The sequence below is a fragment of the Cynoglossus semilaevis genome, chromosome 2 (genome assembly GCF_000523025.1).
Source record: "Cynoglossus semilaevis isolate Cse_v1.0 chromosome 2, Cse_v1.0, whole genome shotgun sequence".
Lineage (NCBI taxonomy): Eukaryota > Metazoa > Chordata > Actinopteri > Pleuronectiformes > Cynoglossidae > Cynoglossus > Cynoglossus semilaevis.
Genome location: NC_024308.1, coordinates 6776101 through 6793602, shown reverse-complemented (window position 1 = coordinate 6793602; position 17502 = coordinate 6776101). Strand labels below are relative to the sequence as shown.

General features: G+C 40.5%; 3 protein-coding genes across 16 annotated transcripts in view; all 3 read right to left on the bottom strand.

Moving 5' to 3' along the window:
• The window catches only part of dock7 (dedicator of cytokinesis 7), a 428740-nt gene that overhangs the window by 78644 nt on the left and 332594 nt on the right, over nt 1-17502 (bottom strand). The window lies entirely within an intron of this gene.
• On the bottom strand, nt 236-11427 carry crtc1b (CREB regulated transcription coactivator 1b). Of its 2 annotated transcripts, XM_008333416.3 has the most exons (14): nt 11233-11427; nt 9522-9638; nt 8920-9045; nt 8209-8270; nt 7926-8020; nt 7378-7448; nt 7253-7296; nt 6857-7080; nt 5724-5875; nt 5255-5494; nt 4859-4945; nt 3941-4024; nt 3645-3819; nt 236-2853 (listed from the first exon to the last, which is right to left on the bottom strand). In XM_008333416.3, the coding sequence occupies exons 1-14, from the start codon at nt 11356-11358 to the stop codon at nt 2642-2644; spliced, it is 1815 nt and encodes a 604-aa protein (XP_008331638.1). In that variant the 5' UTR covers nt 11359-11427; the 3' UTR covers nt 236-2641. The 2 variants fall into 2 exon arrangements, with proteins under 2 accessions (XP_008331638.1, XP_008331646.1); XM_008333424.3 differs by lacking the exon at nt 4859-4945.
• On the bottom strand, nt 11942-17065 carry klhl26 (kelch-like family member 26). Its single transcript, XM_008333438.3, has 3 exons — nt 16510-17065; nt 15058-15240; nt 11942-14839 (listed from the first exon to the last, which is right to left on the bottom strand). The coding sequence occupies exons 1-3, from the start codon at nt 16557-16559 to the stop codon at nt 13258-13260; spliced, it is 1815 nt and encodes a 604-aa protein (XP_008331660.1). The 5' UTR covers nt 16560-17065; the 3' UTR covers nt 11942-13257.

The window sequence follows — 17502 nt, the reverse complement described above, 5'->3', positions numbered from 1 at the left end:
CTACTGTGATCTCCACATTACCAACGTGGTCTTACTCTATCGCCCTAACCTGCTCCAGCTCATATTTAGTCCACACAAACATTTCTAACAAAGCTACAACTAGACACTACCCATTGGTGTTTGTTTTGTAACGTCTTATTAGCATCTTTAGATGATTTTTTTCTTCTCATTTCAATCCCCTCCAGCCGTTACTTCACCAACAATTTCAAAGATATAAATCCAGCTTCACTTCTGCAATGTAGTAAACAACAAAACAAACAAAAGAATTGGATTTTTTTTTTCCAAGGGTCATTTTTTTTGTATCATTTGCATAGGAATCACAGATGTGTTGAAGGCAAACTGAACAGCAGACATCAAAACACTCCAAATCAACTCAGCTGCACAACTGTGGAGGAGAACAGTTACCCAAACGTGATTCCTTTTTGGAAAGGGAAGAGGGAGTTGGGAATTCTGTCCCAACAGTGTCTTGTGTCAGTAAATGATAAGCACATCTGTACACAAACATTACAATAGAGTAAAGATGATTCCACAGACCTGCACACAACTCTCAGGGAAACTCTGACAAAAGGCCAAAGGAGACCAATGACTCATCTCAGGTCAGTTTTGAATTCCAAACCAATGTTAGTATTTTGGCAAACGTTGACTGTGTCGTGGAAGTAATCAGAAATGTACAAATGTTCAGATGCAACTTGAGTGGACTTTGTGGATAAAGCTGCTTTTAGGTGAAATACTGTTGTTGGAACATGTGTTGAACAGCTTAACAGTCTGACAGACTAATCCAGTGTCTCTCTGGGTGCAGACAGTAAATCTAGGAAATCTATCCCACAACATTTTTCGTACTGAGGAGCCAGAACAACTTAACGCGTACCTCTTTGCTTCTACGGTTTCGCTTACAGCATGTTAGCCAAATGAAGACATCACTGACGGCAAGTTTGTGAAGTAGGTGTAAACAGTTTTAGACAGTAATGCTCACTTTGTTGGTGTCAATTGCATAAAATACTTTATATATATATATATAAATTAGTTTTGTATAAGCTTTATGTACTCATGTACTTGTGTTATTCCATCAACAATAATAAAATATCCCTTTATTCATAAAACCTTGTGGAGTCACTGATACTGTTAAACAATAATCTGTAATATTTGACAGTTACAAATCGTTTCTAGTGCTTTGAATAGTGATGACCCCTGTGGCAACGGTCAGTAGCCTTTTTGTTAGAGCTTCCCTTTCAAGGAGCAAAAAGCCTCCCCATACTTGCACTACCTTTCCATCACCTTAAATCCCCTTCTTTTTTTTTTTAATTCTTTTTTTTGCCCCACTTTAAAAAACATCAACAATTTGGGTATAAACTGTACCGCTACAAAATACAGTACATTGATTTGTCAAACTTTACACAACATAACCACAAGTATCACTGATCAAAAAGTTAAGTTCCTCTCAAATACAAGAAAATTCTTACAATAAGGTACGAAAATACGTTTTTTACGTCAGACACTTAAGTAGAACAGCGATGACACTCATGTAAGGCAAAATCAGGTGATTTCACAGTGACCACTGAAGAAGATTTAACTTTTTTTTTTTTTATTTAAACTGTTCTCTGGTTTAAAACAGACGACTTTAGTCTGATGTGTACTGGCTTTTTGTCAATATCATCGGTTGCGATGAACAAATTTGGACACATTTCTCCTGCTTTTTAGGTGAATAGAAATACCTGATAATATTCTCAGAAACAAAACAAATAATTTACACTGACGTGACACCAACACGTCACTTGAAACGACAACATTTGGATCTGAGCGTTGGGCTGCAGCGTAAACAAAGTGGAGCGCATCCCTGCGTCAGCGAATGGCCCATCAAACACCAAAGAGCAACTATGGGGAGGTTTCGCACTCCTTCGTAAACCAAGTAAGATAACAAACAAACAAACACATTTATAAATATGTTAGTACATAATAAATAGACACAAAATACATCAGTGCAATTTTACACAATGCCTACAGAGAGCATTTTGGCATCAAATTTAAATTATGAATAAAATATAAAATCTTTAAGGGAATAAATAAACCAAACATATAAAAACACAGAGCATCAAAACGTACAGTACATGGTGAAAGTAACTTTTGGTTGTCAAAAATAAAGCTTTGAGTGTGAGATAGAAAGCTCTTACAACATGATGAGGAAAAAAAAAAAACAATTCATCTGATCGCCGGGTACGAGCAAACTGCAGTCGTAGTTTAGCCCAATGTCCCAGCAGCTTTCTGCTACCAGTGAATATAAAAACGAACACAAATATCAAAGTGGTTATGAAAAGGAAAAGAAAAGGGACATTGTCAAATGTGCATTTTTTTTGGAGTATATGTGGCATGTAATGGTACACTGTAAACACAGCAGGCTAGCAAAAGCGCTGAGCGACCAATTTCATTCCAAATCCACAGCGAGGCCATTCCCCAGCAAGCCACTGGATGTTGTAATCCCTGCTGTCTTCTTGTGGAGCAACTTTTCAGAGGGCTTCACGGAGATGAGGGCGAGGTCGGACAGCTGGACAGCCATGCAACGAGGGAGAGGGAGTACTTCCCACCCTCTGGTTTTTCTCCTTTAACAAGTTAGTGTGTATTTATTTACCGCCATCGGCCCCGAAGGTTACAGCCTGTCCATCCTGAACGTATCTTCCGTGGCTGGGTCGGCAAGCACCATGTCAGGGTCATTGAGCATGTGCAATCCGTCCAAGGTGAGTGGGTCGATCTTCAGCTCGTCCAAAGGAAAATGCGAGTCTGCATCAAAACTGACATCACCGACACCAGCCAGAGAGTTGGTCAGCTCTTTGGAGAGGCTCGGAGGAGACTCGCCTGTGACTGAGAGATGCAACTTTAGAAAAACCTGTGGTCCTAGTAGGGACACGGAGGTTCATTCATTCATGTCTCCTACTGTAGTCGGCAAGTGTAGCCATGAGAATTTTGACGATAGGTGGCCATGTAGCAATCGAAGTTGAGACCATATTTCCTAATTATATTTCAAAGTGGGAGAAGGTAAATGATCTATAGAAGGAGTCCCAGGACAGAACCCTGGGGGATACCAGGGGTCCCAGGACAGAACCCTGGGGGATACCAGGGGTGACAGGGCAGTGTTAAGATTCATATGTTTTTAAATGAATCGATTCAGTGCGACCAAAGAACTGAAAGGTTGCAGAATAGTCACACCTAGCACCATCAAAGCTACATCATGTGATAAGAGGATGTCTGTATTAATTCTGGGGTTAGGGACGTATTAGTTCAAAGGCAGCACACCTGTATTAGACAAACCCTTAATTTGTTAAGAAATGAAAAAAAGAAAGTAAGACAACTGCTTTCATTTTTCATTCCTTCTTTGACAAATAATTTGCTACATTAATTATGATATCTGAATTAGAATTTTGTTTAGGTTACACTAGGTTTTAAAAGCCCTTTCATTGAATATTTGTGACAAATCAAACAACAACCGCATTGAAAATGAAGAGCAAGTTCAACGGCTAATGTTAGATTTTTATTTTACCCACTAAAAAAACGTAAGTGTACTTTTTTTAGGTCGTATGACACGCTCAAAGATGCAATAAAAAATGTGAACAAAGATAAAATAGTTAAACTGATGGACTGGCTGGATTTGGTACCTGTTAGGATGATGTTGGGGATGTTACTGTGACTACTGTAGCCCAGATGTTGAGAGTCTTGCAGGCTGCTCCCAGTCAGGCCCATCATGGCTGCCTGTGTGTAGTTGAGGGTGGAGCACTGGTTGTAAAGGCTGGCGGAGCTGATGGGACTCTCAATCATGTTGAACTGCTCCAGCTACAATTCACAGCAAGGTGTTATTTTTAAAGGTTATGTGTAAAAAACTACAGCAAGTAAATATTATTTTTAAAGGTTATGTGTAAAAAACGCAGTCACTGTTGAATGATTTCTGTGTCACCTGTTGGGAAAGTGCATTGGTCTGCCTTGACGTCTGCTGATCGTAAAAGGAGTCGCCGAAAATACTTCCCACCACAGGGATGTGCTAAATGAAAGAACAGTAAAGCACGTATTTTACATCAAATAAAAGCAGGTGTGTAAAACATAGAAAAGGCACAGGGCAAAGTGACTTGGCTGACTTCACAAGCATAGAAAAACAGAAAACACAAGCCAGAAATCTATCTGTCAGACTGAGCAGTGACCAAAGCAAATGCAGTGTTTCTGGACTTTTCTTAAGCAGCGGCAGCAGGTAAAGACCTTCCTCCTTTACCCACGGTTCCGTCACCATGCTCATTATATACACATGATATTGCATGACATCATGGCTGTCTATAATTGTTTTGAAAATGTGGTTATGTCACAGTCTGTTTATTTTCTTTGCCACAGACTCATAGCCGAGGAAACTGCTAAGCATCGGCATCAGCAGAGATAGTCAGTGAAGTACGACGATCTCAGACGATGCAGTAGTTGTAAGAGGTACACCTTTACTTTGAAGTACTATAATGACACAACTGATAAATATTGACATTCAGTCAACGCAATTTTTCTGTGCAAAGTCCCTGCAGGAAATCAATGTAATCTCTGATGTTTTTCCCAGCAGGACAGACATATAAACCACCACCATCATTACTTCAAACTATGGTGTTTTGTATATGTATGTTTAACACAGTATCAGATGCTTAGCTAAAGTTCAGCCATGTTGTCATGCACACAGTGAACACTGACGATGGAGAGAATGAGTTATGCAGTTTCTGACGCCATGAGTTGTTAACTGCTGATACAAGAAACGAATAGCAGCATGACTCATAGACAATTAGCTTCCCCCAAAGTGCAAAGCCCCAACCCCAAAAAGCAGCTGGCTCGGTGGGTGGGGCCTTACTTGAGGCGAGCCGCCAGGGGAGAAGCCTTGATTGGAGACTGGGGAGGTTGGAGACTGAGTGGCTGGTGAGCCAGTCTGATTGCGGTACTGTTGGAGGGAAGACGGTTAGCTAGCACTAAGCTTCAGGTCTGTCACAGATTATTGACGGTGTTTAGAACATTTTTGAGCAGCATAAAGGAAGGTAAAGGGACAAAAGTAGCAAATACATCTTCTTCCCGAAAAAAAATCAGTTTAATTCAGTTTAGATTAATCCACAGTTAGACTCTTGTGAGTAAACAGACAATGTTTTTATGGGCCAGTGTAAGCAAGTAGATATAATATGAGCTGTTCTAATTTTACTTTACCAGTTTAAGATTTCATCAGGCACAAACCTGTTTTTGGTCACTAGTTTCTTACCGAGCTGATGCTGATACTGGCGGTGGTCTGGCTGTCTGGGGAGGGGCTGCTGACAGATGCGGGAATTGTTCCAGTGGAGGCTGAAGTCGGGAAAGAAATGAGCTGGATGCCCTGTGATAGAGCCTGTTGCTGCTTCTGCAGGTCACTGAGCAGCTGGGCCTGGGCCTGAGCTGTCAACTGGTTGAAAAGTGGATACTGGGAAAGCTGCTGCTCCAGGGTCAGTGGCACAGCTGGTAAAGCCTGAAGAAAAATGGCATTTTTAGTCCTTTTAGAAGCGTCTTAAATTTCAAACGTAGTTAGTTCTTTGTTGACGTTAGAGTTTTGATTTGGGGTCTTCCTGAATTGTAAGACCACGTCATAAAACATAAACTACAGGTCTAGGTCATATCATTTTCTACTTAGCCTACTTTGTGACCCAGAACAACACTGCATGTTTGCCTCCTTTAATGTCAGTTCAGCAGTTTATTACCTGTGAAATGTTAACTGGTGAAGACAGGGCAGGAGAGAACTGCTGTGGAGATTGCTGGAGGTGGAGGTCAGAGGTGAGGGTCAGGGGCACCACAGGAGGTTGCCGGCGTTGTGCTGTTACAGTCATGGTAGTTTGAGATGAGGTGGGAATTCCTTAGAATGAAAATAAATACACATTCCAGCTCAGAGCCACTGGCATTTTAAAATATATCAACAGGAAACATCAGCAAATTTAGACAATCAGTCAATTCAAAAGGTCTAGTCTCTGGTCTCCATGGAAACAACAGGTCCTGAAAAAGTTGGAAGTATTTTTCTAATAATATCAAAAGAATCCAAAAAAATACAGGAAAACCATCTTTAGGCATACATCATACCCTCAGGAGAGAAATATGTTTCAGCCTGCTTCATCACCCACTCACACAGGTCTATGTGTAGGTACAACATCAAACCACAACACTACAGGCTGCAAAAAGCAATCAGAATGGCAACGCAACACATGGTTAACATTCTCTTGAAACCCGATAACATCAGTCAATAAACAGGCCATGAAGGGATTAGATTAAAAAAAAAAAAAAAATCAACCTCAGTCATATTGCTCCATATATTAAAAGAAAAATTAAATTAACAACATCAATGGCAAGGAAAGAGAGTGCAAGACTGACAGATAAAAATCACATCATGTTGCTCTAAATACATAACTGTAGAAACTCTGAGTCGGTTGATATCACTGATCACGTAAAACTTGAATAGCAGGGAGTTGATTTGCAATAATGAGTGTAGTGAGTGTCGCGGAATCACCGAGGTATTAGGTGAATCATGTCAGAGAATATTTGCAAGTGAAAGTACTTATCAGACAAAAGAAATCCATGCTGTAACATGGTGTATCCAACTGGAACATTAACGTTAAGAGGGTGGGATGTGGAACAGTCAGAAATCACCACAAATTGTCAGAAATAAGTGATAGCCAGCAAACAGCAATTATGCAAACACTGAATGTTTCTTCACCAGAGGCAAATGATAAGCAGACGATATTAGAGTGTGTGTTACTGTTCAACATTAAAAACTCAAAATGTTTTTTTCTTCCTTCAGCACGACTCCTGCAAGAACGAAACACAAATACCATGGAAACGTTACCATGACTGGCGGGGCTGATGCCCAGGTGGGTGAGGTTGGTGGTCAAGCTGCCTGTGCTGTTTGAGGAGCTGAGGGAGGGGAAGGCCACGGTGTCCTCAGGATCTAGTGGGGTGGACAATGGGGGTGGGAACTGGATGTTGGTCAGATCAGGCAATGAGCCGCCGGTGTTGTGAGCCGCCGGCAGTAATGATGGATTCAATTCCTGGTCGGGTGATGGGAAAATACTAGTTGAAAAAAAACAAAACAAACAAACACAAACAATGTGAGTCAGAAGAAGGATTTTTGTTTGACATAAAAACACACAACAACTATTTTATAATGACTTATGGTCGGCACCACTACTGCAATACTCTATATAGTGATTTTCACAGAATAATACAGTATATTATTGCTCACTTGATTCCCGGGACATCACATGTGTTGGGCTTTGTCGTATCATCCTGCAGACAAAATGTAAATATGAGATGCAGTTTTTGAACAGCAAACGTACACGTAGTAGATCCTCCGTTTCCCATCAGTACCTTTTTATCGTTCCACAACTGTTTCTGGACATCCTTGTCAACGTTTGACTCGGAATTCTCCATCCCAGGCACTGTTAGCAGCAGTACTAATTAGTGAAACAGCAATACAAGGTTGCTTGCTAAGACAAAATGTCTAACAATTAAAATCAGGGCGAGAAGTGAGTCATCGATATCCCACCCAGTCATGCAGAATAATGTGCTGTGCACCAGCTCCCCTAAAGGGTTCCCTAAAAATAGCAAGGTGACCAGACAGTGTGAGTGGATGCCAGCCAATTTTGGCTTCATTACAGCAGAGCATCACACACAAAACAACATAATCCATGGATTACCAGCGACTTATTGATCAAGATGTGACTTTACTCTAGCGCCAACTCTATGCTACAAAGCATGCATGGATAATGTGTTGATGATGATCCGTATCCATTTACTCCATAAATATTTTACTGAGAGTGTGGATCCATTTTTTTTTTCTTTGGGTTGCTTTGTCTTTGGTGCACATTAATAAATAAAAAGCTGTGCTGTGCCTTTGTAAATTGATCTGGTTTTACCTCGTTTAGGCTGCAGCTCCTGAGATCCTCCTGCAAACACCTCCTGGGGCTTTGGACTCATAGTACTCTGGTGTAAGGCAGAGTCTGAATTTGTCCTGCACAAGTAGGAAAGAGTCAGAAATGTTGGTGCTATTTCATGAACATTCTAAATATTTAGTGAAAGCACAGTCAGAAAAATGTTTGTTGAACACAAAAACAAAAGCCCTGCAGTAATATAGCTGCATTATATTGATAACATTTGCATAGAACTTGCAAACTGGAAGGATAATGAGAGGTTTCTTACCTTCTCCAGCTCGTGTCTGGTGGAGGGGAGAGGTAAACTGAGCTGTAAGGACAGCTGTCAATGTGAAATTTAATTAAGGCAAATAGAGTAGAGGGGATGAAAAATGGATTGCAGCCTAATCCGTGCTTCCACGCCTCTTGGCTGATTCAACCTAATAGACCATACACACCAGTGTAACAGGAATTCAATTACTCTGAAGAGGGCTCCAGTCACTGTCTTGTTATCTGTTGACGAAACAGATTTCTGCAAATAATTCTGTCAATGTAAGAGCAGCAAAACTCTTTGTTTTTAATGACCTTTTAAACTGTATCTGCACAGATACGCAAGTAAAAAAAAGGGCACGAACAACTTTATGAAAGAGCTTGTTCAAGGTTTACCAAATAATAAATACATTTGGATATACATTTTAAATAAAAATAAATCAGTGAGACTTGTGTTTCTTTTCCTGTGAGATAATGTCTGTGATTTGGGGCAAAAGGTTTTATTTAGCTAATGCTAACATTTGTTGTGACAACAGCGGTTACCTTGATCATTGTCACACGTTCTGACTGTCCATTTAATACAAACAAAACAATGAGAAGAGGCTAATGCGACACTAATGTCAATGACAAGTAGCAGTTGCATGCAGATCATTGTATGAGCTTAACAAACTTCATCGCAAATACTTCTACTTAATTCTGTACTCTTTCACTCATTAATAACAAAGGATATTTGGCGTCCATGTTTATCCACTGACAGCGGTCTGCGGTGAGGGGATGTGATGCGATTGCGGTCACGGTAAACACGCTCCACCAACCCATGGTGCCTAGTTGTTCGACTGGTATCCAGCACTGAGTTCTGGAGTGAACATACAAGGTAAATGAGACCCTAGAAACGGCTCACGTACGCAACCCTATATGTGTCTAAGGAGTAATGGTGTAAATGTGTTCTTTATAAAAAAAATGATTCAAGCCATGGGGCCCCCTACTGGTGCTCAAGTTGGCGAATGCATTTAAAGATGGAAAGCCATGACAAGCAATGGTACGCTTTCAAATTTTGGAACCAAATAGCATTCTAGCTGATCCTGCTGGCTTCCTTTCCATTCCGGATTTCACTTCCATAATAAAGCCTGGTCACTGCTGAACACTTTACTGCCCTTCGTAATCAAAGCTGATCCTGTTGATTTCTCTAAAAAGGAATTTTTCTTTCGAGCCAAAATTCCACCATAGTTTCTTGTACCCTTCGTATGTCCATTGTTTTCACCAACAGCTAACAAAGGTGCACAGGTTCAACAACAAACCTTTGGTTTACCAGTTGAGAGGCTAAGGGCTCACCTGAAAAGGCAGGTCAATGTTGCCATTTCCAATCTGATTGACATTGGGCAGTGAGCCTCCATAGTACTGTCCACGATTCTGCCCTAGTTGCAAATACTGGGTCTTCTGCAACTGCAGCTGTGCAAAGTAAAATTGCATGAAAGCATGAGTGAATGATCGTTCTGATTCACAAAAAAAGTGATGCAAAAATGCCTGTTAGTCCACAACGGGGAAATAAACAGATAGTGAAGACCTTAATGGATGAAACATGAAAAAGGGCAAACGTGGCTGTTTCATGAGCAACCAAGAGGCAGAGGACGTCCTTCAAAAGTCGAACGACACCTGACTGACAGCTGGTGTTATTACAAACAGACTTTCCACTGAACATGCCTGGCTATTACATCAGCCAAACGTCGGCATACAAAACTCACAGTAGTCATGTATGTCATTACAAACACACTGATGGAATGTCACCTTTTGCCAGTTGATGTACGGAAGATGGATTTAAACAAATGTAATGGGCTGATAGTTTGATGAAAACACAAAAATAAACATCTGGCCAATACTGGGTGGAGAAGTTGATGTCTTCCACAGAAAGTGACTGAACAATTGAGGTTTACCGTATGACAGCATCTGATTTCTGGTTATTGGGCATCTTTACCAGAAACAGGACTTACAATCAGACAAAGGCAATCACAGAATTTCCTGGTAACAACATTTCTCTTTTTTGGGGCATCTTAACTGATAAGATTCCTTAACTAAGTCCTCCTTAACATCTTTTCATTATATATAAACAATAAGACTAAATTCAGAAATAAACACACACACGAAACCTATAGTTATCTAAGGAACAGTTCATCATCGTGCTTGTTTGGTGTTGGACATTTCACGTTATGCTTATAAGCTGCAGGTTAGTGTTTCTGGTCTTTCGTTCCACATCTGCCAATAATAACACTCTAATTTTCTCTAGAACAAATGTGAAGTGACTGATCTGCCACTTAGAAGAGAACTGGTAGCAGGTTTATCTTTGAATCTTTTTCTTTTGGCCAGATTTGAAAACAGGAGCATAACTCATGGAACAGGGCTTTGCAACAGCACCCCCTGTTGGAAAGGGGATCTGAATTTGTAATAGGCAAAAGTGTCCACGCATTTCCTCTGGGAATGTGAAAACAATGCACAACTGAAAAGAACAATTATTTGCCGCCCTGGTACTTTGTGTATGCATGTTGTCAGTGTTCACCTTAACGTAGTTAGTTGACCTTAACCATATTGTTATGTTGCTCGAGTCAGGTGTTCAGCTCATCCAGCTGAAAAGCTGCGGGGCTGATGTAACTGTCAACGGTAAATGGCTGTAACACGCACGGAGACGCTGCTCCTGACATGTTGCTGAACAGTGTTTTGCTCTAAAATGTCAAACGAACGTGTTTGCTGATGAAATACGAGTGGCTCACGGGAGAGCACAGGTGCACATCATTCAAAACAGCAGATACGCGGCTCAACGATGCCCTACAGTACCTTCAACAAGGCCTGGCTGCTGTTAGCGAACCGTGATTTATCATAGAGCACCCACACTGTTGCTGCCGCTGACACACTGACAAACGTTTTTAATAATTACTTCAGCGACTCTGTCATCCCAGGCTTTATAATTATCCCCGCAGCCTCCGGTCTGCAGCTGCAACAAGGGGGAAACAGCGATGTAACGAAATGTACGAAGCCGCGTCATTGTTCTTACCCGAGCTGCCCTGGTAATATTCAGGTCCTTCATGACTTCTTCAAACGCCGCCGTCTCCTCTGCCTGCTTCTGATTATGCAGAGCGATCTTTTCGCTAAATTTGCGAGGATTGTTAGAAGACGCCATTTTCCTTCTTCTTCTTAATGGAATGTTACGCTACGTACCACACTGGGGCATCATGTTGTCGTCATCACGCACGGCTACTGTGTTTTATTATTATTATTATTATTATCATCATCATTATTTTCATTATCATTATTATTATTGTCGTTATTATTATTATTATCATCATTATCATGATTTTCATTATCATTATTGTCGTTATTATTATTATTATCATTATTGTGGCTGTTCTGTTTTTATTTTTTGTTTGTTTTGGAAGCTTTAACTGACTCAATGGTTTAAAATAGGTTAATAAAGGACAAAACCAGTTTGGTTTTCAATTTCAATTTTTTATTAAGTAAATTTTGCAAATGATGTTGATAATCTGTCTGTGAAGAACTATGGAATCAAATATAAAAAATTATATAGCCCTATGTATTTATTTATTTATTTAAATAGGACTATATGTTGAAAAAGTAAAATAGCAAAATATCAGTGGTTCAGTCCATGATGGTAACTGGTTGGTGTGTGTGATCGTGCCTGGTAAATAGTGATCTTGACTATTGAAATAGTCTTCATATTCTAATAAAGCAGAACCTGCCCAGCCTTGTTTTCCTTGGGTCTTTTATTGATAAAGAATAATGTGTGACTGGAGAACAAAGTCTTATATGGATACGAGGGTCTTAATGAACACAAACAACCATAAACACACTACAGAGACCAACAAACATTCTATATAGCTTTAATAATGGATGATGATGATAAAGCTACATTATGCATACATTCCTCTTTGACAACTGTGATTGGTCTAATATTGCACTTCACCTCTATGTGCTTTTACAAAAGACAGGACTTTTAGAAAGATAACATACAAACAGTCAGATTTGAAAGAAAATTACAAGAATTACATACATAATAAACATGGGTTAATTTAGCAGCAGAGTCAGATGTGGTTCGTAACAACCATGTGAAAAGTGCAAGAATTTGTTCAAATAAAAGCAGCATGTGCTGTGGCCACCTTAAAGGTAGACTTCACAACAAGTCAGTCCTCTCTGCTCTATAGGCTGTTTAAATTAATCGCCTCTTCTGTGTTCACTGGCTGACAGAGTGGAAGAAAGGGAATGTGATCAGCAGAGGTAAACAGGAAGTTTGCCAAAAGACAATATTACTGTATAATGGTATATAGCCAGTTTTAGATCCTTACCTAACAAATGCCTATATTGACTTGAATTCAACATTGGGCTAAAAAGCAACAAAACACTGAAATTATGGAAAACATGTGAATTATTTGTGTAGCTGCCTGCAGCAACTTGTAGTTAATGACTGCTACGGGTAGTAGACCTTACAGTAAAATACACAAAAATGTAAAAAACAAAATAAAAACTTAATTAAAAAAATGAATTAAGTGAAACATTCTTATTCTTAAGTGCAATTAATTACACACAATAATCTGTGTTTTTGATCATCGATACACCTGGAAACACACAACACAACATTGTTGGTTGAATTAAAAATAAGAAGTCAGCATGGGAAAAAAAAATCAGGGTTTGAAAAACAGGTTTTACCTGTACTTTCATAAATTATTAAATCAGCAAGCTTATTTCATACTGTGCTTTTCATTACATTAATAAAATTGGGATTAAAAAAAAATCTTTACATAGCCAAAGATGTAAGGGAATAGGAAACAAAGCCTTAAATTAACTAATCCATTATGGTGGATTTTTACCAATTTTTTTAAGGATCAACCAAATATTGGTATACTTTTAAAAATAAAAGTTTAAGGCATAAAAATAACTATTTTTTTCTGTGCTGCTGAGTAAAAACATCACTCCTTCTGGTAAGGAATTAAATGAACACTACTCCTGTGCTGGTGTAACAGCTGGCAGAAAGACCACATAGAATCAAATTATTCACAGTAGTAGGTTAGAGTTGTGTGACATTTTGTGGAAGTATAATTGGTGTACTAGCAATGCCAGCAAAAGATTCTGGAAAGTGCAGATCCCGCTCCCACTCATCCGTTTCTGTGTTGTAGACCTGTATGATGCTCGTGACATTGTTCAGGTGCCAGTTGTATCCACCAATGATGTAGATTTTAGTTTCCAGGAGACAGCAGCCTGCCTCAGACTGCCCTGCTCTCATTGGACTGACAGTGGTCCACTGATCATTCTCTGGAAGGTAATACTCCACCGCTAAGACATCGAAACAACGGTCCACGTGTTCCATGCGACCACCTAGAGCATACAGCCGGTCTTGGGTACTGATCATGCTGTGCAACACTCTTGGCTCGTTCATTGGGCACCGAAACTCCCACTGATCACTCAATGGATCATAGCAGTGGAGAATTTTCTTGTCCTCCAGTGAGACGCCGTATCCTCCAGAGATATACAGCTTATCCCCACAAGGACTTCCTGCATGACCCCAAATTCTACGCTTCAACGGTTCCACATATGTCCACTTGTTCTTCTTTGGGCAGTAACACTCCACAGATAACAGAATCCCAGATCTATTGCGCCCCCCTGTGGCGTACAGCTGGCCATTAAGCACGCTGAGTTGAAACTGAATGCGGGCTTCCTGCATTGATTGAATGCGCAACCACTGGCCCTGATGTGGGTCATAGCGGAAGCAGGTGTCCACTGCACCCTCACCACTGCGGTATTGTAAGTGCTGACCACCGACAAGGTAGACAGAGTTGTCGAGTACAGCAACACAAGCGTGGCTGCAGCCGGTCTCCATCTCAGTCAGCTCTTTAAACTGGCGTGAAGCAACGTCTGGAAGAAAGTACACTTTTGTGCTCACAGTGCGATCGTTGTCTGTGTAGGGCGTCCCACCAAAGGTTATGAGTGAGATGATGTCAGATCGAATGAGTGTCCGAGAAGACTGCATCTCATGCTGTCGGAATGGAAGTATCTGGTAGTTGAAGGCTTCAAGGAGATACTGACGGCAGAGCACGTCTTCCACCATGATGTCCACTGTCTGAACACTGTCCACCAGCTCAGAGGAGCGCATGAGTGGGAAGCGGACATGAGCGAGAACTGTGCTGGCTTGAGCTTGGCGCGACTTGTCGTACTGGAGCCACCGGATGGCGGCATGGAAGAGGTCGATCTCCCTGCAGTTCTTCAGTTTGTTGCTCTGCAGGAAGAAGACAAGGCGCTCCATGGGAATGTGCAGGAAGTCCTCCTCTTCTGCAATCTGGAGGAAGTTATGGAAAGTGAAGGCATCCACAGACTCTTTTAGGGAAGACAGGCTGAAAGTGGTGGCCATCTGGCCAATGTGCAGGCAGGTCTCCACGCTCATGGTGGACTTGAGGAACTCCTCACAGAGCTCTACCACTGGAATCATCTGAAGAAACACAGCTGCTCCAAGGACATCCTGAATACAGTCTAGGTCTAGTGTGACTTCGGCACTGTAGGCAAAGTCAATGATATGTTTGAGGCCACGAGCAGACAAACCCCTCAGCTCTATAGTGTCTTGCTTCGACTCCTTCATGCCTCTGGTGAACATGGCTCTAAAATAAAAAAGATTTCTGTTATTCATTGTATATGAATATAGTCACAGTTATCCAAATGACTAAGTTGAAAGTGTGCTTCCTATGGATTTAGAGGTTGTCCATTAAACAGGAGCTGACTGTGCACTCAGTAACAATGACTCTCTTTACCAGCTTCCACAAAGTGCTTCTCATTTAATATGTAAATGGGCCGTTTAACATCCTATGCTCTCACTAACCTGAAGTAGTCACTACAGGCAGCGAGCACAGCTTTGTGGACCTGGAAGCGCTCTTCGTTGATGGCCAGCACCACATCCACCAGCTGACCTTGAGCCCGCAGCAGAGACAGGCCCTGGAGGAGGGTGGTGCTGTGGCTCGGGGCTGAGAAAGTGCAGCGCAAGGTGCTGTTCTTGTTAGCCATGCTGAAAATAAAAGAAAACACATCTTGTTAAGAGGGAGTGAATGTTTGAATTCCATTCAAGTGAAACTGTTTAGCCTGTAATAGTCTTAATAGGTCTGAATACATTGTGAAAAGTTTAGTTCATTTGAGCGTAAGTTGTAAAACTTTTTGAGTTAAAACAGATCAGTGTAAGCTAAATGCTAAGTGTTGTAGGAATTCATTAAATTCAACCAACATGGAAGAAACAACAAAGAAAAATGTAAATATTACTTTTGAGATAAATATCCATACGAAAGCCAAAATTAGCAAATATCTCCCAAAAATAAAGTATGTGGTGCAGGGTATATGCAGCAGAACTAACTTAAAGTAGTAGTATAATGTAATTAGCTACAAACACAGCAGTATTGATATGCCAGAAGACATTTCTACAACAAAATCCAGTTAGTTGTTAAAAATGTGTGTCCATCTTTTATCGTTTATCTTTCTGGCAGTTTGTTTTACTCTGAGTCAAACACTTTCACGTGGGAAAAATACAGGTGTTGGTTTGTGATAACACCAAAAGTTCCTTTGAGCACAACACCCAGATCCTGATATTTTCTATTTTGAACATCTGAGTTTTAAAGTTGAGATTCTTACATAAAACATAACTTTGAAAAAAGTGATATTTTGACAAACAATTTTCAGGATTTTCAGGGTCAGACAACTGAATACTATAATATCACTTATGTGTTGTTGTTTTTCTTTACTTACTAAAAAATATAATAAATAAAAATATGTATCCTATGTGGAGATGTCATTCACTTTTAAAATGATAATATACATGTTTAAAAAATACATAATGTATTCAGCCGTCAAAAACGATGACAACTGGACATCTACTGGATATGTTTTGGTGACTACCGCCCTGTGACACTCATTAGAACCGTTCACGTCTATAATGTTGTTGTTTTTGTTTTTTGTAAATGAATCCTAATTACTCTGCTGATCTTGCGTCACCTGTTGAAGCTCTGCAGACTTGGTGAAAAATAATTCATCCGCTTAACTTGTGGACATTTACATCTTTGGTGGAATTCCACTACTCGTCATTAGCTGAGGGAAACTCAACACGGCGCGACGCCCGCAGGCCTAATAGGAGCCTCGGTGTTTCCTGAGAAAACGCTGCGCAGCGAGAAGCCGTCAACAGTTTAGACTCGGCTGCAGACCCGGCTGCTTTGACGCTTCCCACGGGGTCAACAACGACACACAGGTGCATCGCTGCAGACACACAACATCGTCACCGCTCATCACTCACCTGCTCTCAGACAGTTTCGAGGTAAGATCCCCACTATCCGATTCCGCCATCTTCAAGCACGGGACATGTCAAACAATGCATTTTAAAAGATTGTGTGATGAACGGACAAGGTCAGCAGCAAAGCTGCGTCCTTCATTGTGTGGTCAGTGGCCTGTTGTGACCGCACAGACATAGGGCTGCCGTCTGTATGTGCTCCAGACAGGGATGAGCTGTACCACTGTCTACTTACTGCCTGCCCCTACCTGCTGTAACAGTGTCTGACCGCTGAGAGGCGACATTGTAACGTAAATAGGACAGTCTTGTAAATAACTTGAAATAATATATATAACTACACTGTATACTGTATATATGTATATGTATACGGGTATATACAGAGAGAGGAAGATTTAATAACTACATTAAACAATCTTGTGTTTTGCGTGGTCCTGGAAACATTGGAAATATTCTAATCCTCTATTGCAGGTTGTCAAACATGTGGCCCGCAGACATTCAGAGCTGTTTGTATAATACGCAGACCCAGAATTAAAATGAGTCTCTCCTGCACCAATGTATTCCCTAAAAGGTGACATGTATATTTGTCGTTCATTTGTTGAAATCGAGGGATATATATACTGTGTATATATATATATATATATATATATATATATATATATATATATTTTTTTTTTTACTTTGGGTGGAAATGTTTCCCAGTAGTGGCTAATCATGCAACTCGTAGTGTAAGGACGTTGTGCAGAAAAGCTTAACTGGGTTTACTTTGTGAAGAGTGAGTACTGTAATACATTCTAATGCATTATTTCAACATTACAAAAGAAAATAATATAGGTGTAGGCTTTAGTGTCACAACAATGATGTAGGTGTACAGCGCCCCCTAGCAGAGCATAGGTAACATCACTCCAGCTAACCATCAGAAAGTGCTAGCTCTCTAACAAGTCATACACACCGCACTGTTTTTGTCTAGCCTGACAGCATTTAATTAGTTTGCGTAAAAAT

What these genes read in the sequence shown, in the direction of transcription:
- crtc1b (XM_008333416.3), bottom strand. Translation starts at nt 11,358, where the DNA reads ATGGCGTCTTCTAACAATCCTCGCAAATTTAGCGAAAAGATCGCTCTG. An exon ending in TGGATAAACATGGACGCCAA is followed by an intron (nt 8,271 to 8,919) that starts ATATCCTTTGTT and finishes ATTAAATTTCAC; the next exon opens with ATTGACAGCTGTCCTTACAG. An exon ending in CCCCAACATCATCCTAACAG is followed by an intron (nt 2,854 to 3,644) that starts GTACCAAATCCA and finishes TGCATCTCTCAG; the next exon opens with TCACAGGCGAGTCTCCTCCG.
- klhl26 (XM_008333438.3), bottom strand. Translation starts at nt 16,559, where the DNA reads ATGGCGGAATCGGATAGTGGGGATCTTACCTCGAAACTGTCTGAGAGC. An exon ending in TCGAAACTGTCTGAGAGCAG is followed by an intron (nt 15,241 to 16,509) that starts GTGAGTGATGAG and finishes TTTTATTTTCAG; the next exon opens with CATGGCTAACAAGAACAGCA. An exon ending in GCCTGTAGTGACTACTTCAG is followed by an intron (nt 14,840 to 15,057) that starts GTTAGTGAGAGC and finishes TTTTTATTTTAG; the next exon opens with AGCCATGTTCACCAGAGGCA.